The 19,566-nt window shown below is 48.1% G+C and overlaps 2 protein-coding genes across 2 annotated transcripts in view; both read right to left on the minus strand.

The window, feature by feature from the left end:
* Nucleotides 1-2,550: 2,550 nt before the first annotated feature.
* LOC101527163 (transmembrane protein 230-like) lies at nt 2,551-3,602 on the minus strand. Its single transcript, XM_058662484.1, has one exon. The coding sequence runs from the start codon at nt 3,530-3,532 to the stop codon at nt 3,170-3,172; it is 363 nt and encodes a 120-aa protein (XP_058518467.1). The 5' UTR covers nt 3,533-3,602; the 3' UTR covers nt 2,551-3,169.
* Nucleotides 3,603-8,100: 4,498 nt separating this feature from the next.
* CTR9 (CTR9 homolog, Paf1/RNA polymerase II complex component) overlaps nt 8,101-19,566 on the minus strand; it is a 28,783-nt gene continuing 17,317 nt past the window's right edge. Inside the window, exons 16-25 of the mRNA XM_004593786.3 lie at nt 18,977-19,125; nt 15,958-16,074; nt 15,694-15,839; nt 14,722-14,793; nt 13,427-13,562; nt 13,149-13,292; nt 12,234-12,391; nt 11,176-11,272; nt 10,878-10,990; nt 8,101-9,142 (exon numbers count right to left, since the gene is read on the minus strand). Of these exons, the coding sequence (XP_004593843.1) occupies nt 8,719-9,142; nt 10,878-10,990; nt 11,176-11,272; nt 12,234-12,391; nt 13,149-13,292; nt 13,427-13,562; nt 14,722-14,793; nt 15,694-15,839; nt 15,958-16,074; nt 18,977-19,125 (1,556 nt within the window). The 3' untranslated portion in view covers nt 8,101-8,718. The remainder of the gene's footprint in view (nt 9,143-10,877; nt 10,991-11,175; nt 11,273-12,233; nt 12,392-13,148; nt 13,293-13,426; nt 13,563-14,721; nt 14,794-15,693; nt 15,840-15,957; nt 16,075-18,976; nt 19,126-19,566) is intronic.

The raw sequence follows: 19,566 nt of genomic DNA on the forward strand, positions 1-19,566 counted from the left end.
GCTTGTAGTGGTATAATGGCAATCTAGGGTTTGTCTATCAAGACAAATACAAGAGGAGAAATTCTCAAACTCAAAATTCTAGTATTATTATTATTTTTTAAAAATTTGTTTATTTTTATTGGATAGGCAGACATATAGAGAGGAGGAGAGATAGAAAAATCTTCTCTTAGATGGTTCACTCCCCAAGTGGCCACAATGACTGGAGCTGAGCCAATCCTAAGCCAGGTCCGGGTCTCCCATGCGGGTGCAGGTTCCCATGGCTTTAGGCCATCCTCGACTGCCCTCCCAGGTCACAAGCAAGGAGCTGGATGGGAAGCGGGGCTGCCAGGATTAGAACTGGAACCCACATGGGATCCAGGCGCGCTCAAGGTGAAGGCTCTAGCCGACAGGCAACCACGCTGGGCCCCCAAATTTTATTATTTATTGTTATTATTTATTAATTATTTTAAAGATGTATTAATTTGAAAGTCAGAGTTATAGAAAGGGGAAAAGAGACAGGTTCCATCTGCTGGTTCACCTCTCCATGGTTGCAGTAGCTAGGGCTGGGCCAGACTAGAGCCAGGGGGCTGGAGCGTCATCCAGGCAGCCTATGTGGGTGCAGGGGCCGAGTCACTTAGGCCATCCTCCACTGCTTCCCCAGGCACAACTAGCAAGAAACTGGATTAGAAGTAGAGCAGCCAGGGACATGACCTGGTGCTTGTTTGGGATGCTGGTGTTACAGGCAGTGGCCTTACTTGCTATGCCACAATGCTGGCCCTGAAACAATTTCTGTGGAACAAAAGCTAAAACAAAACAAAAAGAAACAAACAAAACCCCACCAAATATACACACTTTTTTTTAAAATATGTGTTTAACTGATTTGAGAGACAAAAACAACATGGATTTGAGAGGGAGGAAGGCAATGGGGAGAGAGATGGAGAGCTTCATATACTGGCTCATTTCCCAAACGCCTACAACGGCCAGGATTAGGCCAGGGCGGAGCCAGGAGCCCAACAGCTGGGTCTCACATGTGAGTGGCAGGCACCCAGGTTCCGAGCATCATTGACTGCCTTCCTCGGTGCATGAGTTGGAAAACAGATTGGAAGCAGAATATCTGGGATTCAAACTGGCATGCTCATATAGACTGTGGGTATCTCAAGTGGTGAGTTCCCTCAAATACCCACATTTCATAAGCAAAATACAATATGTGACTCTATGAAAAAGTGGGCCTGAGATGGCAGATATGGCTTCAACTGCCTGAAGTTCCTTGAGCCCTCAACTCACGAATGCAGAGGAGGCTCCTTTACGATCTTTGAGGAAAACCTGGGGTACTGTACAGCTTGCACACACCCTCACTGGAAGAGGGAAGCACTGTGTTACATCCGTGTCAGTGCCAGTCCACCTAGAGAGCCAGGCAGCCTTCTGACCATCAGACCCGGGGCAAGCCCTGGGACCCAGAAGCCCCAGATGTACCCATGATGACCTGCAGTTCCCATACTGGCCTCCCCACCGACCCGCGCTGAGCAAACACACCTGGCAGAGCTAGCACAACGGCTTTTAGGGAAAAGCTGTTCCGCTCACATGCTCCACATGCCACGTCAGGCAGATGTTATTTCCCTTGAAAAAGTCTCTCTTCTTTCTGCTGGCTACTTCTCCCTGGGATAGAAAGTGCTCATTAGTTGAATCAAAACAAGGACTATTTGAAAAGTTCCAGGAAAATCATACTTCCTGGAGATGAAAAAAATATTTGTCTCAAAGGTAACTAGGAAGAAGCAAGAGATTTTAAAAGGTTGATCTGTGCAAGAGTAGCTGGCTCAGTGCGTACTTGGTCCAAATAAGCCAAGCTCTCTGAAAAGTGCCTGGCCTTGGGAACTGGCTCCATCACATGGGCATTTATGGGATGTTCTCTGTTTAACCTACATTCCTACAATCCCTTGCAACAACCGTAGGAGTCTTTTTTTTGGGGGGGGGGGCGGGATTCTTACATTTTAATTTGCCATGTTGAAGTCACATTTTGAAAGCTAAGAAACAGAATCAACCCAAGGAAATACAGCCACTGTTCAAGTTGGCCGAGCCTGGTCAGTGTTCATAGAATGGCATCATAAGGGCCTGGCGGCGTGGCCTAGCAGCTAAAGTCCTCGCCTTGAACGCCCCGGGATCCCATATGGGCACCGGTTCTAATCCCGGCAGCTCCACTTCCCATCCAGCTCCCTGCTTGTGGCCTGGGAAAGCAGTCGAGGATGGCCCAATGCCTTGGGACCCTGCACCCTAGTGGGAGACCTGGAAGAGGTTCCAGGTTCCCGGCTTCGGATCGGCGCGCACCGGCCCGTTGCAGCTCACTTGGGGAGTGAATCATTGGACAGAAGATCTTCCTCTCTGTCTCTCCTCCTCTCTGTATATCTGACTTTGTAATAAAAATAAATCTTTAAAAAAAAAGAATGGCATCATAAGAGTTAGCAAGAGGTAGCAGCCCTAAACCGAAACCACTGATGCCCATTCTCCTCAGGCAACAGCCAAAAGCCCACTCCACAAAGGCAAGAAATGCAAACACTCTGATGTATAAATGACCCAAATTCTACACTGGGGAAATGAACCAGAGCCAGTCAAAAAGGGTGAACAGATACACAGATAAAGTGCTTACATTCTAAAGCTTACTGTGGTCTAAAACACTGCTAGCTGCTGTTTCTAAGAAAGCAAGCAGAAGATACTATAAATGGACCCACACGGAAAGAAGAAATATGTGCAGGGAATAAGATATTCAGATCTTTTCAAAACAAATTACATAGTAATGAGAAATCAGACCTACTTCATTCTTCCATTTGCTACAAGGACAAACTGGCAACCAAGACTACTGCAAAGAAAACTCAGAAGAGTGGGTGACGACCTTCTGTACTCTGTAACGGCCTCCTCTCTGCCAGTTAACATTGCTCTTCTTCCCAGACATGTATCCACGTGGAAAAACTTGTGAGAGCTTCTGCCAGGGCCAGGAGATTAAATAAAAGAGAGCATGTCCTAATTAGCTACTTGTGAGCCCCGCTGGCATTTCTGGAACAGCCTCGTGGAATCCAGCCACTGGTTGTTAAACATCTGCGAGCTGCAGAAGGCCTTCTCTGTCCGCCACCGTTTCAGCTCAGCATCTCGGAGCTGGGTGCAGTGCCGCTGGTGACTCCCCTCGGGGCTCAGGTGGGTGCTAGTCATCAAAGTCTGGAATGTCATCGTAGGAGTAGCCACGGAAGCCTTTGGATGCGAGGTAGGCAATGTGCAGGTGGTAAAATCCTGGCAGGCACACCAGGATGCTGGTGATCAGCACGGGAACGGCTGGGTCTGCCCCCGCCTTGATGATGTAGCCCGCCAGCAGGAGAGAGCCGATGATGATGAGAAAGGCACCGATCAGGAACAGCACGGTGGTGAGCGCGATGGCCTTGTACGGGATCTTTGGAGGGCTTTTCTTAAACTGGAGGTCGATGTAGCCATTGTCTGTGCTGGAGAGTCGCGAGTACTTCACCTTACTGCTGGGGATTCCAGTAGCCAGGTTAGTGCGAAATGGCATCATCACACTCTGCCGTGGCGACAGCCAGGGACAGACCCGAGGAGAAGCCTATGGCGCCGGAGCCCTGGCGGGGGGCTCCTGGAGGGGACGGACGGCTCCCCCGAGGGCGCCGACAGCTCACCTCACCCGAGCTCCGCGCCCGCCAGCATGGGGCAGCTGCGCCCAGCCAACGGCCTCAAGAGTCTTTTGCTACAATGGAAAGATGTCTGCTTTAATGCCTCTTATTAAAAATTTTTCTTTCTTTATTTATTTATTGGAAAGGTAGAATTTCAGAGAGAAAGACCCTCTGTCCGCTGGTTCACTCCCTAAAGTGGTTGCAATGGCCAGAGCTGAGCTATTCTGAAGCCAGGAGCCAGGAGCTTCTTTCAGCTTTCCCACGAGGGTACAGGGTCCCAAGGCTTTGGGCCATCCCCAACTGCTTTCCCAGGCCACAAGCAGGGAGCTGGATGGAAAGTGGAGCAACCGAGACACAAACTGGCACCCACATGGGATCCCAGTGGTTGCAAGGTGAAGATTAACCACACCAGGCCCTAAAACCTGTATGAGCAGGCATTTGGCACAGCAGTTAGGACTCCGGTTGTGGGGGCTGCAGCCTGCTACACATGCCCAGCTTGGATGCCCACATTTGGCTCCTTTTTCCAGCTTCCTGCTAACACAGACCCTGAGGGCAGCACTGATGACCATGTCACTGGCTCCTTGCCAGCGAGAGACTTGGACTCGGTTCCCGGATTCTGCCTTGAGCCAGACCCTGTGCAGGGTGAAATCTTTTTAAATACAAGTAAAAACAAAACAAAACCTAAAACCTAAAAAAAAAAATGTTGTTGGGTTCGGCGTGGTAGCCTAGTGGCTAAAGTCCTCGTCTTGCACATGCCAGGATCCTGTACCAGCACTGGTTTGTGTCCCGGCTGCTCCACTTCCCATCCAGCTCCCTGCTTGTGGCCTGGGAAAGCAGTTGAGAATGGTCCAAAGCCTTGGGACCCTGCACCTGCATGGGAAACCCAGAAGAGCTCCTGACTCCTGTTCTTAGCTTCGGAATAGCTCAGCTCCAGCTGTTGTGGCCATTTGAGGAGATATCAGTGGACGGAAGATTTTCCTCTCTTTCTCTCTGTAAATCTGACTTTACAATAAAAAATAACAAATACATCTTCTTAAAAATGTTATAAAAACAGTAAGCCATTGCCTGTGATGTCAGCATCCTAGCAGCGTGCTGGATGGAGACCCAGCTGCTCCACTTCCAATCCAGCCCTCTGCTAATGCACCGGGGAAAGCAATGGAAGATGGCCCAAGTGCTTAGGCCTCTGCACCCATATGGGAGCCCTAAAACAAATTCCGAATTCCTGGCTGCAGTCTGCCACAGCCCTGACCATCATGGTTATTTGGGATCAATCAGTAGACGGAAGATCTCTGTCTCCTTTTTATAATAGCTTTTCCAATAAACAATCTTTTAAAACAATGACAATTTCAGTGGGGAAAGGAGTTTAAAGCTTCATATTCAAAGGATCAAAAAATATTTTTGTGGGCCCGGCGGTGTGGCCTACTGGCTAAAGTCCTCGCCTCTAACGCCCTGGGATCCCATATGAGCGCCGGTTCTAATCCCGGCAGCTCCACTTCCCATCCAGCTCCCTGCTTGTGGCCTGGGAAAGCAGTTGAGGATGGCCCAATGCATTGGGACACTGCACCTGTGTGGGAGACCTGGAGGAAGCTCCTGGTTCCCGGCATCGGATTGGCGCGCACCAGCCCGTTGCAGCTCACTTGGGGAGTGAATCATCGGACAGAAGATCTTCCTCTCTGTCTCTCCTCCTCTCTGTATATCTGGCTTTCCAATAATAATAAATCTTAAAAAAATATATTTTTGTGTACATTTCAATACCTTTGGTTTATGGTGCTTCATCTGGTCCTAAATCCACACCAAAGATAATGCAAATTGCATTCTCTAATTGTGACAGACCCAGCTGAGACTTTTAAAGCTTACTGTGGAGGACCAATGGCTTGAACTTTGACAAGTACAGTGCCCTGTCTAGAGGTCACTTGCTTATCAGTGCTACACAGTTAAGATTCCAATCCAGAGTGGGTCGCAGTACATCTGTTCTTTTTTTTTTTAAAGATTTATTTTATTTTTATTGCAAAGTCAGATATACAGAGAGGAGGAGAGACAGAGAAGAAGATCCTCCACCTGATGATTCACTCCCCAAGTGAGTGCAATGGTCGGTGCTGCGCCAATCCGAAGCCAGGAGCCAGGAGCTCTTTTGGGTCTCCCACACAGGTGCAGGATCCCAAGGCTTTGGGCCGTCCTCGATTGCCTTACCAGGCCACAAGCAGGGAGCTGGATGGGAAGTGGAGCTGCTGTGATTAGAATGGGCACCCATATGGGATCCAGGTGCGTTCTAGGTGAGGACTTCAGCTGCTAGGCCACCATGCCAAACCCAGTCATCTGTTCTTAACTGACGACTCTGTGTTGCTACTCCTGCTAACACCAATACCATCAAGAAATGGAAGGCTACAGCCACACATTGTGGCACAGCCAGTTAAGCCTCTGCTTGAGATGCCCACATCTGTTACTGGTCAGAGTCTGACTGGAGCTCCTGCTACTCCCTGCTGTGCACCCACGGAGGCAGCAGCACCCACGGAGGTTACTCAGCCTCTGCCACCCATGTGGGAGACCTGGACAGAACTCCTGGCGTTTGTAGGTGTTTGGGGAGTGAACCAGCAGATGGAAATATCTGTTGTTCTGCCTTTCAAATAAACCAGAGAGAGAGAAGAGCAGACAGACAAAAAGAAGGGAAAGACTGTCAGGCAGAAGCCCCAGGGCTGGGCTTCCATGAGCCACAGAGCAGCTGGGACTTGAACTGCCACTCACATGGGATGCTAGGTGATAGCCTAACCAGCTGCACTATTACACGTCCCCTCCAAAGCAGCTTTGTAGCCATAACTTGCAAGGGCCCAGCTTCTTAGGCACTTGTCCAATGACTGCTTAAGGTGAGTCACAAAGTGAAATGCTTAACTTAGCTTCCTGTCACTTGGGGTTGAAGAGACAAGCAGGGAAAGGCAGCAGAGGAGGCAGATCTGGCTTCTGGCAGAGGCTCGCCAGTGGCAGCTGCGCGGCAACCTCAGACTCCTCGCCAGCCCAGCCAGTGTCCGTGGGCTTCCCTCCCCGGTTGTCTAGGCAGACAGAGACCTTCCATCCCCTGGTTCGGTCTCTAGATCCCTGCAACGGCCAGGGATGGCCCTGAACTGCCTCCAGTTCCCTGCCATAGGTGGCAGGACGCCAAGGCCAGATGAGGAGCAGCACTCTGAGAAGGGATGCGGGCATCCCAGGCGGCGGTGTAACCCACTGAGTAACAACCAGTCACCCCAGGAAGGGAGTATGTCCAGGCTCTCCATTTGCTGTAGAGCTAATATGTGCTGACTTCATTCACTATAGCTCTTTAGAAATGCTACAAAAGATTCTTAGCCAGCTCGGGGTGTGGCCTGGTGGCTGGGGTCCTCGCCTTGATCCCATATGGCTGCTGGTTCTGGTCCCGGCAGCTCCACTTCCTCTCCGTCTCTCCTCCTCTCAGTATATCTGACTTTGTAATAAAAATAAAATAAATCTTAAAAAAAAAAAAGATTCTTAGCATAAAAAAATTCTTATATTGATTACTGAAAAAAAAAAACCCCTCATGAGAGTACTTTTGAGTCTTTTGAGAAAACCACTTCTAGCCTAAAACGTTTTTCCAAATACCTGCATAATTTACTCATGCTACATTTTTCAACATATAGGGATCAGTGTTGTGGCTTAGTCTGTGAAGCCACCATTTGAGAGGCTAGCAACTCAATGGGCACCAGTTTGTGTCCCAGCTGCTCCATTTCTGACCCAGCTCCCTGCTAAGTGCCTGAGAAAAGCAGCAGAAGATGGTTAAAGTGCTTGTGCCCCTGACACTCACATGAGAGCCTTGAAGAAGCTCCTGGCTCCTGCTTCAGCTGACCCAGCACTGGCCATTGTGGCCATCTTCCAACCAACAGTTGGAATGTCTCTTATTCTCCCTCTCTGTAACACTTTCATATAATTTTTTTTTTAATTGGAAAGTCAGAAATATCAGAGAGGAAGAGAGACACAGAAGATCACCTGTCCACTGATTAACTCCTCAAGTGGCCACAAGGGCTGGAGCTGAGCCAATCTGAAGCCCGGAGCCTCCTCCGGGTTTCCCATGCAGGTGCAGGGTACCAAGGCTTTGGGCTGTCCTAGACTGCTTTCCCAGGCCACAAGCAGGGAGCTGGATGGGAAGTGGAGCTGCTGGGATTCAAACCGGCACCCATATGGCATCCTGGCATGTGCAAGGTGAGGACTTTAGCCACTAGGTTACCATGATATCATATAATTTTTTTAAAAAGATTTATTTATTTTATCAGAAAGTCAGACTTACAGAAAGAGACACAGACAGAAAGAACCATCCTCTGGTTCAGTCCCCAAGTGGCCACAAGAGCTGGAGCTGAGTCTATCTGAAGCCAGAAGCTACTATGCTGGGCCCTCTTTTGTATAAATTTAAAAACAAATATTCAAAAAAGTTACTGAGCAAAGAAAGGACACAAAGTTATCCAAGAAAGTTGGTAGGAGAACTTTATTACTTGGCTTGGGTGGGTCTTTGTAGTCTACTAAACACAAAGGCATTTCCCACACCTCCCCCAGCCTAACGAATTATGTGTTTGTGATTTTTATCTACACGCAGCAGAATTAACTCCACTAAAGAAAACCTTCCTTCTCTATGTACTTTGGTGCAAGGATACAGTAGATATCTCTTCCTGTAGGAAGTGAAAACATCCTCAATCTAAACTAAAAAAAAAAAAAAAAAAAAGAGCAAATACGTGAACACCGAGTGTCTGCACCACTTGGCTGCAGGCTGCAGTACAAACCCAAACAGGATGCTGCTTGACATTCAAAGACGTGAGGACCAGGGCCACCTGCCCCCACGCTGGAGGCCTGGCAGGAATGCTCCAGCGGCCCGACGGGCTCACCTCCATCTCCTGCACTGACTATCCCGGAACTGAGCACAGGACACGTCTCCTGGGGCTTAACATACAAACGGATAGCAAACAAACATTGCCTTAGGAAAACCTTACAACTGTTTGACTAAACATTTGAGATGTTTCTAACACAGCTTTCATATATTAAAAATTTCCTCTGGACAGTATGTTTCTGGACGAAATCAAATCTAGTCGCTGTCATCTGACCCGTGATCTGAGCCCCGGTCCGAAGCCTCGTTGTTGGATCCCTCTGGCTCGGAGTCATTGCCAGAGCCCTGGCCAGAGCCCTCATTATCTGAGCCCCGCTCTGACTCGCGATCCGACTCGGCACTGGAAGAGGCTGGCCGAGAGTCATTCTCGGAGCCCGCTGAGCGGCTGCGGGCCGACCTCACCGACTCGTTGTCTGACTGCTCGGAGCCTGAGGCCCGCCTCTTCCTGGGCGGTTGGTCGCTGTCCGAGTCCTCGTCGGACTGCTGGGCCCGTGGCCTGCGGGGACTGGCTGCCTCGCTGCCGGCCTCATTCTGGTTGTCGTCCGAGTCACTCTCCTCTGAAGAGGCCCGTTTCTTCGGCCGCTCATCCTCGTCTGAGTCGCTGTCGCTGTTCCTGGGCCGCCTGGCAACGAGAGAGGAGGGCATTGCTTGACTTTCCCAACAGATCTGCCCCTCTAGGGACAGAGGACAGGCCCTGTATGGCTGGTGAGGCTGAGCCACGGTCTCCTTCCTGGGATCTGCTGCGGCGCTGGGTCCCCTCCACGACTGCACTCCCTCACACAGAGTGCGGGCTCCAGGGGCTCCTGACTGACCCACTGCCAGCTGTTCCATGTAGGGAGGAGGAGGAGGTGCTCTGGCTCAGCATGGAGGTGGCATGGGGAGTGCTGGCAAGCTGAGCCCTTGGCCCACCAGGCAGCCGCCCTGGAGCAGCCACACTTCTCCAGCAGACCTGCTCCCTGGCCTGGGTTTCCATGGTGTACACTGCATGGAGAAGCACTGGCTGGCACAGAGCTGAGTTGAGAGCATGAGGTGGTCACTCTCTTGTTGAGCAGGACACTAGGGCAGGGAAGGGACCCCAAGATGTGCCTCAGTGATCCCACCTGATCTGAGAACATGAAGGGAACTCCAAGCAGCCACACTACTCAGGCCCTCAGCTCATGTCAGTACCTCAGGACACATTAGCAGACTCACTTCCTGATGACCAGGACAAAGTGGGACAGAGGCAAGAGACTCAAATCAGCCTGGCCCTGACCTCAGGTGCAGGTTTGGCAGAAGTTCAGCCTCCCAACTGGATCTGCCTCTTGACACACATAAACAGGGTTGGTCCTTCAAAAACCACACTGGTCATGCCCATATAACCAGCAGACCAGCATGGAGGCCAGGAGAAACCGCACCCTTGGGAAAAGCGATCCAAACTCATGTCAGTCAGGGTTTTCAAAGGGGAGGGGATTGGCATGCTTTTGCTGCCAGCTCTCCAGAGGCCACTCCTCCAGGAGGCAGGCCAAGATCAGCACCCTGAGCCCCTCACCTCTGCCTTACCCCCTACCGCCAGGACTTGGTGCTTTGATTCCAACACCTTTTCTTTCACACACACACAAAAAGATCTCTTAAACTCCCACCATTACCCCAGCTCCAGATTAGGTATGGCCCCTGGAGTGTAATAGTCGAAAACAAGCGACACGACTTCTCCCGGTTTGGTGTGTTTGTTGTGCTCCAAAATCCCCAGGAGGAAGTTAAGGGCTATGTCTTTTTCCCTATATCCCAGCATCTAACAAACTTGCTTCACAGAACAAATGGCTAAGAGCCTATTGAGTGAAGGAATAAAATAGTGGCCGGCGAAGAGCACTGTGTGATGCAGGTGCAGGACTAAGTCCTGGTCTAGGAATCTACATAGAGACTGGAGCCTGAGGGGTAAGTGTAGGACACACAACTCCTCTCCTGCTTCATGAGGCAGGCAGGGAGCTCCAGGAGGGCTCAGGCCAAGCCCCCCACGGAGCAGGCGCAGGCTACTTGCTGGCACTTTTAGGCAAGCACAAGACAGTCAAAGGCTATGCCTCCTTTAGGAAATGCCGGCCATGGCCCATGAAGGAATGAGATTGCCAAACAGGCTTCCTTGAGGGAGAAGGGCGTCGCAGGACACAATGAGGGGCTGAGAGCAAGACGGCTGCCAGGCTCCTCCAGCTCCAAGCCGGAAAGAAGACATCTGGCACAAGGATCTATCTATTTCCTCCAGTTTTCAAGTCTGTTTTCCCTCTGACTAACAGACAAGTGTATTTTCCTTAGCGCAGATGGTTGGATTAACAATCACTTCTAGTTTACCCACACCCCGGAGCGGTTTCCCAAGAGAAAATGCCTACCCTTCATCAGCAATTTTTAGTTTGTCCTCATCTGAAGAGTCATCACTGGAGGATATTATGGCTTTAGATTTGATCTTGCCCTTCATTGAAGGAGGCAGACGCTCTGGCTTGGGCTGCAGAAAAAACGCGAAACATAATGACAGATCAGTCAAGAGTCTGACATGAGTGAGGACTTCCTACTACACTGGACCTGTGCCACAATCATCCCAGCACACAGCCACCCACAAGCAAGGAAAGCAGGCACTTGGGCAGCAGGGGCTGCACCAACGGGAGATGGGCCAGCGGTGCTCTAACTCACCGCCTTCTTCTTCTCCGCTCTCGGAGGACGGCGCTTTTTTGGTTTGGGGCCATTTTCTGTCTCTTCGTCATCAGACCCTTCTTCTCCTTTTGGAGGTCTTAAATAGTGGAGAGCGAGAGTCTGTCAGGAATCATTCGAGCCGTCTCTAATCTACCCCACTCTGAAAACCCTTCTCAATGGGTACTGCCCTCGACCACGCAGCACACACACACAGCACACACATACACACACACACACACAGCACACACTCCTCGAGGCTGGAGGCCATCCTTCCCTTCTGTGGCACAAGGCTCAGGACTGAGCAAAGATCTGGTAGACATGTAACGTCTTGGGACGAAACTCACCAAGGTTGAGATCTAAGTTTGGGTCTTGTGTTTGGTGGGATGACAGAAACTCTGAGAAAGACCCAGGCTCCACACCTTGGCTGTAGTCTTCCCAACTACTAGCTCCAGGCCTACTGCTATGATCTGCACTGCAGCTTCAACTGCATAGGTCTGTCTGGGTACGAAAGAACCCAGTATGTCTCACAGTCTGCTACAGACGGGAAGGGCAGTCTAAGCAAGACAGGTGACAAGGTTCCTGGCCATGGCAGCATCAGGAGAGGGAACAGGACAGCTGAGGTTAGAGAGGGGCAGGATGTGAGTCTCAGCGGCAGGTGGCACCAGACAGTTTAGAAGGTGGACGTTGCTGCTACAATGTTAGAGAGGAGTCTAGGACTGCACATGTGCAGTTGACGTGCACACTAGCCCAGCCTTCTCTTTCTATATCACATACATCTGCCAACAGATACTACAATTTCAGACACAAGGAAGGTGATTCTGACCAAATTCATAGAGAGGGCTGTGGAAGGTATGGAAATTCCAGGGAATTTTGTAATGGGAGGGCAGGGCCCAACTGAGGATGATAGTAGGAGGTGGGGACATGAAAAACTCGTCATTGTTTGCGAAGATCACATGAGCACCAGGTATTCATTAATTCTAAACATCAACAGCCTCAGAGGGTGAAGGGCTTGTCTGGCCCCTTTCCCAGGTTATCTAAAACACTCCTGATGACGTTACCTCCTCCTCTTCTTCTTCTTTCTCTCACCACCCTCTTCTTCTTCGCCTTCTTGTTCACTACCACTGCCCTTTCTTTTCTTCTTCTTTTTGGAGATAGGCAAGTCATCATCTGTGTCATCATTGACAAATTCATCAAACTCTCCTCCCTTCTTTGAACGCTAAAATCCAAACGAAATGACATCAGTTCTTTCCCGGCCGGCAGACTATGGTTGGAACTCCAAGGTTTAGGAAGATGCCATAATTTAGCAGTCACCTGAAAGATCTGTTACTAAGCCACATGCAAGATAGGCTTGACTAGGTCCCTGTTCTTACAATTTCTAATTGTGTTCAATGTCTCAACTGGTTAAAACTTTGCACAGGGCCCGGCGTCGTGGCCTAGTGGCTAAAGTCCTCGCCTTGAACGCACCGGGATCCGATATGGGCGCCAGTTTTAATCCTGGATGCTCCACTTCCCATCCAGCTCCCTGCTTGTGGCCTGGGAGAGCAGTTGAGGGCGGCCCAAAGCCTTGGGACCCTGCACCCACGTTGGAGACCCGGAAGAGGTTCCTGGATCCTGGCTTTGGATCGGCACAGCACCGGCTGTTGCAGTCACTTAGGGAGTGAATCATTGGATGGAAGATCTTCCTTTCTGTCTCTCCTCCTCTCTGTATATCTGCCTTTCCAATAAAAATAAATAATTAAAAAAAAAAAAAAACTTTGCACAAATTATCAACCTCTGGAGGCTATTCCAAGGTACCTGGCAACCAGCCAGCCTTGGAATGCACTTGGAAAGCACCCTCTGGCAGAGGACCGTCTCTTAGTAAAGGGGGCAGTCAATACTGCGATCATGGAGAGGGTGAGTCTACCACACGCACTGCGGAGGATGCCTGCCAGGAAGCACCGAGGTCGCCAGCGCCTGCGGGAGCCATGCCTTACCCGTCCACCAGCCCCTCGCTTCTTCTCTTTCGTGGCTTCCGTCTCACCGGTAAACATGAGAATGTTTTTGGTTTTCTCCACATACTGGGCCCGTTGTTCCAGAAGTTTCTTTTGCTCTTCCTTTTCTCTGAGACGTTTCTCTTCCTGTGAGGAAAAGGCAGGAAAAAGATCCCATCAAGATGTTCTGATAATGAAACAAGGCTAGAAAGACTTAAAAACAAAACAAAACAAAACAAAGTACTCTCCAACCCTGGCACACCTGGAAACCCAGCAGCTACCTGTTCTTTGAGCAGTTTCTGCCTTAGCAGCTCCTTCTCCTGCTCTTGCTTGGCCCGCAGCTCCCGCTCTTCTTCGTCCTGTTTGCGTGCCCGAGCCACGTGGTACTGTGCCTGGCTCAGTAAGTCTGAGCATTGCCTAGAACACACGGGAGGCTCTCAGAAGAGCAAAACAAAACTCAAGAGCATCTGATCTTTCTTTAAATTCAGAAATTGGAAACTGAATTATCACCTGACATGTATGTGAAATCTTAATTAGCAAAACTAATTTTCTTTATCATTTTACTTCCATCAAGTATGTTTAAGTTCCCAAATTACAATGTCTTCCTCAAGGCACAGCTAAAAAGATTTCTCACATTATCTTCAGATGACTCATGAACAGTCCATGAGTCTATGTTGACTAGTAACTCAACTGACATTAGTGAAACAGACAAGCATTCTCCCCACAATTTAAGTTCTTAAGAAAACAGTGTTGGGGGCAGAACTTGGCATAGTAGATTAAACCTCCCCCTCCATCCCATATGGGCAGGACTTCAAGTCTTAGCTGCTCCACTTCCCATCCAGCTCCCTGCTAATGCACCTGGGAAAGCAGTGGAGGACGGCCCAAGTACTTGGACCTTTACACCCATGTGACACACCCAGAAATTCCAGGCTCCTGGCTTCAGTTTGACCCTGCCCTAGTCTGCAGTCATTTGGGAAGTGAACCAAATGGATGGAAGTTTCTCTCATTTTGTAACTCTGCCTTTCAAACAATCAAACAAACAAACAAAAAAAGAAATATTAAAAAAGGGCCCGGCGTGGTGGCCTGGCGGCTAAAGTCCTTGCCTTGAAAGCACCGGGATCCTATATGGGCGCCAGTTCTAATCCCGGCAGCTCCACTTTCCATCCAGCTCCCTGCTTGTGGCCTGGGAAAGCAGTCGAGGATGGCCCAAAGCTTTGGGACCCTGCACCCAAGTGTGGGAGACCTGGAGGAAGTTCCTGGCTCCTGATCGGCACAGCACTGACTGTTGGGGTCACTTGGGGAGTGAAATCATCGGATGGAAGATCTTCCTCTCTGTCTTTCGTCCTCTCTGTATATCTGACTTAAAAAAAAAAAAAAAAAAAGATTCACCCTTTCAAAAAAAAAAAAGAAAGAAAAAGAAATATTAAAAAAGAAAGAAAACTGTTGGCAGAGGGAGTTCTGAGAGAAGTATGGAAGGGTGAGCTCTGTGAAGCCACTGTTGTCACTCTTCCAGCCCAGGCAGCACCAATGCCACGCCCCCTCCCACCACGTCACCTTCCCCGCCCAGCAGCGTTACCTGGCTTCCGTAGCAGCAAGGGCCAAATCAAATCTCATCTTATCACCCACTTTACTCAGGTAACTGAAGTATCTAAATGGAAAATAAAACATTTAAAAAGAAATGGTCCAATTTAAAAATTTTTATTCTGTTCTATCAAAACAGTTTGACAAAAGGCTTGCATACTGACTGACTGACATGGATATACTTAATGCACAAAAGACTATCATCTCAAGAGGAAAACAGCACGTGCAGCTCGTTTAGAAAAGCTGTTATCAGTAAGCTACTTGCTATGTCTCATACAGGACAAGCTCAGCACGGCAGCAGAGGACCGGGCTGGGAGGCACATCTGTCCTTTCCAAGCAAGGTAAGACATGCTAAAGGAGAATTCAACAAAGAGTGGATAAAAGCTGAGAAGATGTCAGGTAATGCAATGTGTGGTTAAATGAAGGCCTAACAAATACTATAAGGTTAAATAAATTTTGAGTTGAGCTGAATAAATCTATTAAACAGTATTCGAGAGTTAAGAACTTAACCCTAGCTCATTGAAAATCAACATCTCATAAGGACACACTAGCATAACAGTTTTTTTTTTTTTTTTTGCCTTTTAAGTAGTTTTTTTTTATTTTTTTTTTAATAATTTTTTTTCTTTTTATTGTATTGTTGTTGACAATCTTTACAACACACTAGCATAACAGTTAAAACCAACCTAAGTAGAATCTAAATTTCTTACAAGTATAAAATCAAAATTATTGTCAGACTAATGAAAAATCTAAGACGAGCTACCAAGCTCATCAGCCAGTTCTAAGGGTGGGGTTCCATGAGCCAAATCTGGCAGGATGCTGGCTGCAGTTTGGTGACACCTAGTGCCAACCATGTGTCTGAGCGCAAATATGGCTAGAATGAAGTGCTTTTCAGCACCTTGTGAGGCACATGCTTTAAAACACACACACACACACACACAGACTGAAGGTGTTTACTAGAAGCTATTACCTATGTGCAAGTTCCAGTTCTTTCACAGCATTAAGTACTTCCTTCAGATTACTTTTCTCATCTTTCAGCACAGACGTAGCTAACCTCTGCAGGACCAGGGCCACGTTAAACATGAGAACCGTATCACTGGGTGCCACGTGTCTCGCCTGTGGGTAAAAAGCAAACCCTAACTGTTACAGCTATGTGAAAACAGACCAAAAGAATTAAAACACACAACCCAGCACGAACACGCACGGGAATAACACAGTGAATTCTCCCTTTTACCTTCAGCAAAGTCTGTTTGCATTCCTGTAGCTTGCCACATTTGAAGAGGGCTCGGGCCAAATACAGCACCACCTCAGTGTTCTGGTGCTTATAGAATTTTCGGAGGCAGTTTTCATACTATGAAACAAAGCGAAATTCAACAGGGATGAAATGGCCTTTCTATTTGGTAGCAAAATTTCAAGTGATTTTGAAGCTTTGTAAAAAAGATATTTTAGGACCTAACATGATGGCTGAGTGGCTAAAATCCCTGCCTTTAATGCCTGGAATCCCATATGGTCACTCGTTCTAATCCCGGTGGCCCCACTTCCCGTCCAGCTCCCTGCTTGTGGCCTGGGAAAGCAGTTGAGGATAGTCCAAAGCCTTGGGACCCTGCACCTGCATGGGAGACCTGAAAGAGCTCCTGGCTCCCAGGTTCAGATCGGCGGTCACTTGGGGAGTGAATCATCAGACGGAAGATCTTCCTCTCTGTCTCTCCTTTTCTCTGTATATCTGACTTTGCAATAAAAATAAAGAAAAAAATTTAAGGTATTTTATTCTGTAGGGTTATTCTCAGAGAATGATTTTGGAAATATTTTTTATATTCATCAGGATACATTTTCACAACATAAAAACATCTTCCTTAGAAATACCAGATACATGAAATAGTTTCCTCACAGAAAGAAATGAACAGTTTGACAAACCTTTTCCTGCTGCCAGCAGGAAATCAGCCATGGAGAATCAGCCTATGACCACTCATCAGCAGTCCCACGCCAGCCCCTTGGGGATAGGGTCTCTAGTGCCTGGCTGTAGGAGTGGTAGAACCCACTGGCCACAAGCATGAGAATTCTGGTTTATTCTTGGTAAGACCAACACAACAGTACTGTTGTTAATTTGGACAAGAATCCTACATTATTTGACCGTGGACTACTTCTTGTCACAGTAAAGACCTTGTTTACAGAAAAGTTAGTTTCCCCCTAAATCTGTAGTAATTATTTTGCATTTATAAAAAACATTATTAGGGCTGGCACTGTGGTATAGCTGGTAAGGTTGTTATCTGAAGTGCTAGCAATTCATATGGGCACAGGTTAGAGTCCCAGCTGTTCCACCTCCTATCTAGCCCCAACTCCTGGTTCCTGGTTTTGGCCTGGCTCAGTTCCAGCTATTGCAGCCATATGGAGAGTGATCATCCAAACACCCCCTCATCAACACCACTGTTGCTCTGCTTTCAAATAAACAAACAAGCAAAGCTTTTTTTAAAAGGTGGCATTATGATTTTGCAGATCAAGAAGGCCACCTTAAAAAACACCTCTCGGCCAGGTGCCGTGGCCTAGCGGCTAGGGTCCTTGCCTTGAACGTGCCGGGATCCCATATGGGCGCTGGGTGTAATCCTGCCAGGCCCCGCTTCCCATCCAGCTCCCTGCTTGTGGCCTGGGAAAGCAACTGAGGATGGCCCAAGGGCCTTGGGATCCTGCACCCATGTGGGAGACCTGGAGGAGGTTCCTGGCTCCTGGCTCCTGGTCGGCACAGCACCGGCTGTTGCAGTCACTTGGGGAGTGAATCATCGGACGGAGGATCACTGTCTCTCTGTCTCTCTGTCTCTCCTCCTCTCTGTATATCTGACTTTGCAATAAAAATAAATAAATTAAAAAACAACAACAATAACAATAAAAACACCACCATATGGTCAGGTTACCGTATCATTCTCAGTTCTGTGAGTCCTGAGACCAACACCTCCCCACTATCCTGAACACCAAAATAACTCACTCTTTAGATTAAAGGCAAGCCACTTCCCACAGCCTGATCTGCTTTTATTTATTGCACTTTTTGTAAAAAGCTTGTTGTTTCTGGCTATAATATAACCCAAAGAATCGTTTTTACATTTAAATATATATAAATATATATACATATATGATTCATGTATTACTTATTTAAAAGGTAGAATTATAGAGTCAGGAGCGATCAACTGGCCATCCTCTGGTCTATACCTCAAACGGTTGCCATGGCCAAGCTGAAGCCAGGAGCCTGGAACTACATCCAGGTGTCCCACATGGGTCTCAGGGCTCGAGCATCTGCTGCTGCTTTCTCAGGAGCAACAGCAGGGAGTTGGATCAATAGTGGAGAAGCCAAGGCTCAAACCAGCACTCATGTGGGAAGCTCGTACAGTAGGCATCACTTACATGACACCACAACGCTGGCCCCACTTTTTAACATATTAAAGGTGCTGAATACAGCCTATATGTCAAAGTCAAATACTCTGCAAATATGATAACCACAACAAAATTCTGCAGTCATGAAAGCCTATCCCTATAAAGTTTTCTTTTTTCTGAAAAAGCAAAAAACAAAAACAAAAAACTGTCTTGCATGTGCCAGGATCCCGTATGGACGCCAGTTCATGTCCTGGCTGTTCCATTTCCCATTCAGCTCCCAGATAGTGGTCTGGAAAAGCAGTGGAGGATGGCACAAACTCTTGGGATCCTGTACCCACATTGCAGATTTGCAAGAAGCTCCTGGCTTCGGATTGGGTCAGCTCTGGCCATTGTGGCCACTTGGGGAGTGAATCAGTGGATGAAAGATTGGTCTCTCCTCTGTAAATCTGCTTTTCCAATAAAAATAAGTAAATAAAAAAATGTCATTTTAGTCTTCTGAAACTCAATGCAGCTTTACAAACCAAACAAACAAATGAATATGAAATCCTCTGTTTACTGGTTACTTAGTAATATGCTCGGCAAACTAGTGCTAAACTCTCTCCACATGGAGTCTGGCAACAGTCTAGGAGGTTGAAGTACAATTATCCTCACCTTAAAGAGGGGGAAGCTGGCTTGGAGAGAATGTTCTTTGCCCAAGGCATGCAATTAGTGGTAGTCTGAACCTCACATCTGTCTGGACAACAAAGCCTGACCTTAACATCATGTAATTACAAACCTCGGAATAGACACAGCATCACAAGAGAGCAGGCAGCTAGCTCTCAGACAGAGCCAGAAAGGCTAAGAAACATCTGCTCCACAATGAACATGCATAAACAGATCTCAGAAGACATTACCATCTGCACAGCGCTGATATATTGCTTTTGCTCCACATAGATGTGTGCTAAGTTCAGCCACACGTCACTGATGTCTGCCGTTGCTTCTCTTACTTGGGCAAACACGTCACGAGCTTCACGGAAATACCCTTTGTGGGCCAAGACAGCGCCTACAGTTATAGAAAGGGTCACATTTAGGAACTGCCTAATTGTAGCCCATAAAGCAACCGCAAGTCTTATTTTACATTTGGAGAGAAAGTCTGATCCATAAGCACTCCTCCAAATACATTCATTTCAGAAATCATAAGGGGTACTCAAGTCTTTTATTATTTATTTGTTTTTTGAACTTTAAAATGTGTTATTGATTTGAATGAAAGTCAGAGACAGGGAGGAGAGAGAGTAGGGGAGAGACAGATAGTGGTCTTCTACCCAGAAGTTCACTCCCCAGCTGTCCACAACAGTTTAAGATAGGCTAATGCCAGGAGCCAACACTTCAAACCCAGGCAGGAAGAGAGGTACCCGTACGAGCCATCACTTGCTGCCCTCTAGGGCACACAGCAGCAAGAACTTAGAGGACGCAGGCCTCCTACACGGCGCCTTAGCCACTGAAC

This window comes from Ochotona princeps, chromosome 4 (genome assembly GCF_030435755.1).
Source record: "Ochotona princeps isolate mOchPri1 chromosome 4, mOchPri1.hap1, whole genome shotgun sequence".
NCBI classification, from domain to species: domain Eukaryota; kingdom Metazoa; phylum Chordata; class Mammalia; order Lagomorpha; family Ochotonidae; genus Ochotona; species Ochotona princeps.

What these genes read in the sequence shown, in the direction of transcription:
- LOC101527163 (XM_058662484.1), bottom strand. Translation starts at nt 3,532, where the DNA reads ATGATGCCATTTCGCACTAACCTGGCTACTGGAATCCCCAGCAGTAAG.